At 39.0% G+C, this 8,168-nt stretch overlaps 1 protein-coding gene across 1 annotated transcript; it reads left to right on the top strand.

The window, feature by feature from the left end:
• The first annotated feature begins 2,979 nt into the window (after positions 1-2,979).
• LOC133520992 (uncharacterized) lies at positions 2,980-3,369 on the top strand. The gene has a single exon (XM_061855713.1). It carries the CDS (start codon positions 2,980-2,982, stop codon positions 3,367-3,369), a length of 390 nt encoding a protein of 129 aa, XP_061711697.1.
• Positions 3,370-8,168: the final 4,799 nt, after the last annotated feature.

Raw genomic sequence — 8,168 nt, 5'->3', positions numbered from 1 at the left:
ACAAATCCTTTAAAATAAGTATTTACCATCAGTTTTCAAACGCTGGCAACATTTTACTATAAACAAGAACCAAAGAGCTGCTTAAGTTTAATTTTTCATTTATATTTATTAGTTTGAAAATGAATGGCGCTATATATCCCATGACTGGAGCAGAAAAACATACTTTTGATTTGTTAATAATATTGAAACCAATTACAGTATCTTTCATTAAATACATAGAACACATACCTATAGGACGAATAGGATAGTCAATTTTTAACGCATAAAGCGGTAGAAATTTTACAGGTGTCGGTGAAATATCATAAATACTCCAAATTATCTGTTAAATGTCCAATAATTGGTGCCGCTAACATATGGCTTATTGCAAATAGGTAAGTTACATGAAAAACGGATGTTTCGCCGCTTCTGACACTTCTCAAATGACGGAACATGGGGACATCGGCGACTTGTTAAAGGTCTTACAAAAGTCTAGGTACCTACGCTAAGGATCCTGCCAAATATTGTCCAAATCCACATGTCTTCATAACGTTATGTTTTTGGCTAAAATACGTAGTTAAAAGATCGTCCTCAAACCTCCGCAGGATCAATCACTAGTTTCATAGGGTACACCAGAGAGTGGATCAGCTACACTCTAATAACGCGCATTAAAATTGTCTACTACTACGAAATCGGTCAGGAGAGAGCATCATCATCATCACGTTTATTTACACTTATGACTCAAAAGGTAGGATTTTTAGATAATTTATACTTAGGTACTAGCTCCCAACCGCCGGCCCCATGGTGTCTTAGTCACTGTCAAGGATAATGAATTACGTTTACCTACATTGTGGAACTTATTTATGAGGAATAAAATACAAATTTGTATATTTATTACCCATGAGCGTGCCTACCGCAGGCGACTAAGGACCTACTTTGGATGAATCACCACCGCAGTTTTATTCAAATGTCGTCGTTTAAAGATGATCTCGAGAATTTACCGACCGATTGTAGACGCATAATTCTAAACTTCTCTACGATTTCCTTGTCGTGTTGTTCACATTGACATATATATCTAAGGACGGGCCTTACGGGCAATGAGAATGGGGCCAGTACAGTGGTGTCACGCACACGAATTCGAGCCAATCGTGCACTCTAACGCCACAACGCAATTGGTTGATGAGTTCGCATCAAGCGCGCGATTGGTCGCAACTAGTTGCGTTACACTGCACGATTGGCTCGAATTCGTGAGTGACACCACTGAACTAGCGCCATATAGTGACCATAAGGCTCGTCTTTTGATATATGTCAATGGTTGTTCATCTATCTTATTACAAATTTACAAAAGTTGTTGTGACGGTATATTTATTAAAATAAATATGGTTATGCGATAAAAAGTGCTAAATTTGCTGACTGTTTGTATCAACTATCACCGTATATTATTTAGCAAAATAGTTGCACAGCACTGCACAGCATACAGTAGGCTTAGTATGAGTGCACCGTGATGTGTACCTATGTATCTCGCGCGCGAAATATAGACTGTGTAAGAATTAGCAGTCGTCAAAATAAGGACAATATGAACAGAATAAATAATAAAACATTTCTACCTAAGGTAAGCCAGCGGTGATATTCTGCGAGGCAAGTTCCAGTTTGAACACAGAAACCGTATACACTGGAAAAAATAATGAGCCAAACCGAGTCAAACCCGAAAAAATAACTGAACTGAACTACTAATACAGAAATTAATTATCCTAAAACCAATTCTGTAAAAGGTAAAACATAATTCGCAAGTCTCAATTATTGTGTATGCAGTAACAAAATATTTTGTTACTCTTATGCAGTAGGTATGCACACATTTCTAGTGTAGAGTAGATAAAGCCGGGAAGGTGTAGCGAATGAACATGTTTTTGCGCGGAAACTAAAGGTCCACACTTACCTAATTAGGTACTTTAGCAGTCGATACTTAATAATTTTTAGATTGTTTTTCAAAAGAAAAAATACGCGCGATTTAAAGAGTCATTTTAATGTAGAGAATACCTAGCAGCATAACTTATGCAGTTTTTCTGGTGCCGTGGTGCAGTTTTCATGCGGACTATTTCACTGTCAATTTGGTGCGGCTTTTTCTGCCTGTCCATTTTCTTGATATGACGCCGATGTTATTGCTATTAAAACTTTCAATCTGTCATTAATTTTATCGTTTTCGTGTGTCATGTCGCCCGTTCACCATAATGCAATGCTGCAATAAGTAGTAATGCTGCAAGATGACATTTGAATTGCGACCGACCATCAACAACTGCGTTCAACCGACTGATTTCGTAACCTGTTCCACAGAAGCGTGATACAATGTCCTCACGTGTGTCCGAAGACTCCGGAGCCGCATTGACTTCTTACAACGCCACCACGTTTTCCGAGAACTCCACAATGGACGGACGACATACGGGGAAATCTGGTGAGGTGATTGACTCATAATTTGTAAATATTGCATTCATGAATATCATGTATTGATAATATGAAATAGCAGGGATATTGCACTATTGCGATATGAGAGTTGTTGAAAAGAGGAACCTAAAAAGATACGTTTGCCGCATCTGCTTATTTCATGAAATATGAGTCCGGCTCGCATTTGATCAGTTTTAATTAAATTAAGTACCTACTTAACCTAATCACTTATTATTGTAATAGAAGGACGAATAGGTAAGGTAAGGCCTATCGATAAAGTCAATCACTAGGTACTACAATTATCATAGATTATTGAGTTTCATAAATAACTCTATTCGCGTAGGTATGTGCCTGATTAATTTTACTTGATTATTTTCTTAATTCTCAATAAATAAATAAATATTACAGGACATTATTACACAAATTGACTAAGTCCCACAGTAAGCTCAATAAGGCTTGTGTTGAGGGTACTTAGTACTTAGACAACGATATATATAATATATAAATATTTATAAATACTTAAATACATAGAAAATCTACAAAACCGCAGTACGACCGGCATTAATGTATGGCTCCGAGTGCTGGGCGACCAACAAGAAGCATGAACAAAAGATGCACACCAATGAGATGAAAATGTTGAGGTGGGCAGCGGGAGTGACGAGACTGGACAGAGTTCGAAATGAATATGTACGAGGCACTTTCAAGGTCGCTCCCATTGCAGAAAAGATGGCTGAAAGTCGTTTGAGATGGTTCGGGCATATAATGAGACGCGACGAAGAGTATGCGGTCAAAAAGGCCTTGGCCATTGCAGAGAAAAAGAACGGCAAAGGGAGGCCGCTTACCACGTGGTGGACAAACGTTACCAGGGACATGGAGCGGGCGCAGATCAACACCCAGACAACCCAGGACAGAAAAACCTGGCGCCTTCGAACGAGGAGGGCCGACCCCAGATAACGGGACAGGGCAAAGAAGAAGAAGAGACTTAAATACATAGAAAACACCCATGACTCAGGAACAAAAATCCATGCTCATCACACGAATAAATGCCCTTACCAGGATTTGAACCCGAGACCATCAGCTTCGTAGGCAGGGTTACTACCCACTAGGCCAAACCGGTCGTCAACAACAGGTAATAAAAAACATTCTTAAAGTTGGTTCTCCATAATGTTATCCAAACCGAAGTAATACTAATATCAAAGTTGAGAAATATCCGTAGAGCAGAAGCGAATAAAGCAAGCATAAAGAATTACCATTTTAGCCAGTTAGCTTTTGGATGGCAGTCGTTGCACGGAAACCCGGGTCAGGTAAGGACTGATCAACCACCACCCCCAGCGGTGAACTGTGGAATTTCCCGAACGTTCTAACGTTAACAGTCTGTTTGGAGTAACTGACCTCTGGGTGTTCTATACTTAAGAGAAAACATTAGTGGTCATTTTCCATACAAACTTTCTCGACTTTTTCCTCTCTGGATTTTGGCCCCAGATGATTTTTTATATGAGTTCAACATTACCTGTAAGTATCTGTCTCTGTACGTTTTGCTTTTTTTGATACCTATTCTTGTGTTTATAAGAATTCTTCCTTTTAAGAGGAAATACCAGCTGAGCCCCTCAGATTTGAGAATTTTGCGTAAATAGGTATTTCCTTCGCACTGACGGGACTGACTAGTGTGATAAGGACTGCAGCTTAGGCGAAAAATTCCTCGTTAAAATCTCAGAAATCGAGGTTACATTCTCAACATTTTCCTACTCCAAAACTTAACCAATCGTAACGAAATTTTGGGAAGGGAATGAAAAATAAATTATCTGTCTGACCATTTTGATTTTTTTTGTTGCCGATTTCGTATACTAGGCGTGTGTTTACTACTCATTTATTAGGTTGTTTTAGCGCTTTGTAAAGTATCATCATATTATCAAAAAAACAAAACGCACAGACATAAGTATTGGTAATATTAACTCATATAAAAATTATTCATCTAAGGTCAAAATCCAAAGAGGAAAATATAGCTGTATCAGCTGGAGCTAGGCGAGGTGCTGCAGAAGATTAGAAGGATATGCATAATAATAAAATGCGTAGCGATTACACCATTTTATCCATAGTTAAAAATCACTGGACTGAGTGTGTCGTTTTACTTGTATTGACCGCGTTACGCAGTAAAGGTGTTACGCTACGCGAGCCACTTTACTCAGCGCGGCCTCGTAAAGGGCACAATGGCTCGTAAACTTGTTAACGTGTGCTGTGGCTTCAGGACATTACTACTGGTTTCTGCCTACTGCAAGACCGATGTTCAGATTTAAGTCGAAAGTGGGCGACCGCGCGGGAACAGCCTTTACATACAAAAGTATTTCTCTTTGGATATTGACATTATTGAAAATATTGACACGATTTCATGAACGCATATGAACCTCAGCTTGTTCGTTTGTTTTTTTTTTCTAAATTTAGTTATTAGCTTGGAGCATTTAAAAAAAAATTGTCTTCTTCTTCTTCCTCGCGTTGTCCCGGCATTTTGCCACGGCTCATGGGAGCCTGGCGTCCGCTTGACAACTAATCCCAAGATTTGGCGTAGACACTAGTTTTTACGAAAGCGACTGCCATCTGACCTTCCAACCCAGAGGGGTAAACTAGGCCTTGTTGGGATTAGTCCGGTTTCCTCACGATGTTTTCCTTCACCGAAAAGTGACTGGTAAATATCAAATGATATTTCGTACGTAAGTTCCGAAAAACTCATTGGTACGAGCCAGGGTTTGAACCCGCGACCTCCGGATTGCAAGTCGCACGCTCTTACCGCTAGAACAAAAGCGCTTCATTTAAAAAAAAAATTGTATGGAATATGTTTTTCGCTCCTAAGTAAATAAATCTAAAAAGTGATACGAAGGGATAAGTAGTTGTCAAATTATTACTTCCTATAATCCAGAGATCTATCCACAGAGAAAAATGAGGACTAGATTTTGTGTGGAGAAGCGGTCGTCCACTATCCTCTTAACAATAAGTTAAATTAGTGGATCTCGCACACGCATCACATCACACACATCACACGATCACATAGTATCAATATTAAAACCAGAATACCGTTATAGTTCACATACAATCGGTGACACAGGAGTAGATAGAAGTACCTAACTATTAACTATCTTATTGTTGCAGATTAACTGAATTCAATCATATAATAATCAGAATTTTCCTGAACATGTATGGCCAAGAATCGCGGAGTCTTAGGCTATGGTCTCCTATAAACGCCATCGGCAGCTTACAGCGTCACGTCGTACGCTGCGTCACAATGCTTACTATAGAAAAGTACTGTTGTGGTCTCCTTCACACGTTGCCGTTGGCGTTTTGACTTCGTATGCGGCGTCCAAACGCTTTCCGTCGCGTCTTTAGTTATTTTGAACCATTGCAGCGTCACATACAAAATGGCACTTTTCTTCAACTGATTTGGGTCCAGGACGTCTTTTTGATGGATAATTTATTAATTAGTTATATCTCCCTGTACCAAACCTACATTATATTTAAATTGCTTTTGGTTAACAGAAATACACAATCTTGAATCGGTATCTTATAAGTGTTTTTTTTTTAATCAAAATAATGTCCTTTTTTTATCTTCAAAAATATTTGATGACGTGTTGTGTTTACTTTCCTTCGTATACGGCCGTGCTGTGTTTCCTTTTCCAATAACAAAGATACCGTCAAAATTTTTCAAATTGTCCATTATTGACATTATTTCACATGACCACTCGTATTAACGACAGAAAAGTCGTCGTTCACTGTGAACGTATTGACCGCCGACGCCGTGCGTTGCGTTCAGACGCTGATCGGAACGTTGACGCTGACGTCAGTCGTCGCATATAGCATAAAATAGGAGACCTTAGCCATAGCGTCCTGCTTGATTGGTTGATTCTATGTTCATCGCCTTTTATAGTTTATATTCGTGTAATTCGTGTTACCTGCAAAACGTTACATGTATTCGTACATATCGTGTTATGTTAGTCATATGTATGTTATATCGTATCATAACACACGTATTACGCAAGCTCTGTCTGCAAGTGCGGTTTCTGGTGTCTAAGCGTGATCAGCTACTTCAACTACTTTTGCTACTGTCGCTTCTTTACGTCACCGATCTACGTGACATTTTCAACTTCATCACTTAGATGGTGTCAGTCCTCGACTGTGCGTTTCTTCAGAAACTTCCTGCCCTTTTTATTCCTGGACCGATACGATCTTCAAACCTTCAAGAAAAGAGGGTATTCCCACCTTAAACCCCGGCTGTTCGTACTTCCAACCCTGGTGTTTCTGGTGTCCATATGCATTCGTCTCCTTCTCCTATATAAAGTAGTAGGAAAAGGCGCGAAATTCAAATTTTCTATGGGACAACCCTTCGCACCTACATTTTTTAAATTTGCCGTTTTTTCTACTGACGGAAATGGTTTTACAGACTATAGTTTCAGTGTAAGAATGGATAAATCATCAGTGACTACAACCGACAAGGCAAACAAGAATCCCACTGAGAAGTCCCATAGTAGGAGCGATGTGACCGCCAACGAACAATGAAATTATGTCGGTAGGCAAATTGGTAATTAATTTAGACCACATTTTACTGCTAGTTTCAGGTTCAGGGTAAGAATAGATAAATCATCGACGTCTAATAGCAGAGAAGACGAACAAAATCCCACCGCGAAGTCCCATGGTAGGAGCGACGTGACCGCCAACGAACAATGAAACTACCTACTGTGACCAGAGCCGAGTAGTTGTTAATTAACTTTGACCACATCCTTGTGTGCTGGTTTCAGTACTAATAGCTACTTTCAAGGAGTAAACGTATCTTACCTATCTACCGTCAAATTTTCCTCCAGGGGTACCTAACACCTGTGCCCAAAAACACTGTTTAAAATAAATCATTTTACGTAGTGTAACAGTTATATTAACACTACTATTTGTAGAAAAATGTTACATTTGTTATAACACACATGTTATAACTTGACTCTGCAATTTTCAGCGAGGTGTCAAATAGGGGTATAATTTTCGGGCAAAAAATTCATGAAAAAATGGAGAACCCTTTGATACATATTTCGGGGTTCCAGTTATAAAACATGCAACGTAAGTAAAAGCTAGTATGTACCTATCTAATATAATTGCTCGTCAAACCGCTTAAATAAAGGTTAATTATGATAAACTGCCGATAAAGATTCCAAAACACATTAATTCAAACGTGTTAATGTCTTAACAAACTATTAACACGTAGGTATCCACTCCACCTCCCGAGCCAAAAACATCGTAACTTTACAGCAGTTTTATAAGGCAAAGGGAATATATTTTCTACAATGATTTTGAACTGTATTGCAAACGAATCATAAGGTTTATATTTGTGTAATTTCTGACACCTTTATGCCCGATAAAGGTTAAGGCACATATGTCGTTTTAAAACGGGTAATGTTATCAATAAAGAGGCTCAGGAACGCTCAGTATTTAGTGATAGCGAGTGATAACCCGCGACCGCAGACACCCACTGATAGCGGCTGTTATTGTTCAAGGATATATTCGGTGTTTGTTGGAATTTGAAGATTTTTTCCTTATTAGATATATTATAGAATGAATACTAGGCAAGTATTTATTCTAGTGCGTACTTCTCGAAAACGACAATACCGAGCTGGTGAGATCTCTTTCATCCTTCTTACATTACTGTGAGATTTCTGAGCTAGTGGTTATTAACAGCAAAACACTTAGCGCCTCTTGCACCATCCCACTAACCCGGGGTTAACTGG

This window comes from Cydia pomonella, chromosome 9 (assembly GCF_033807575.1).
Source record: "Cydia pomonella isolate Wapato2018A chromosome 9, ilCydPomo1, whole genome shotgun sequence".
NCBI classification, from domain to species: Eukaryota; Metazoa; Arthropoda; class Insecta; order Lepidoptera; family Tortricidae; genus Cydia; species Cydia pomonella.
The sequence above is the reverse complement of the archived record's forward strand: the minus strand, read 5'-3'. Positions and strand labels throughout refer to the sequence as shown.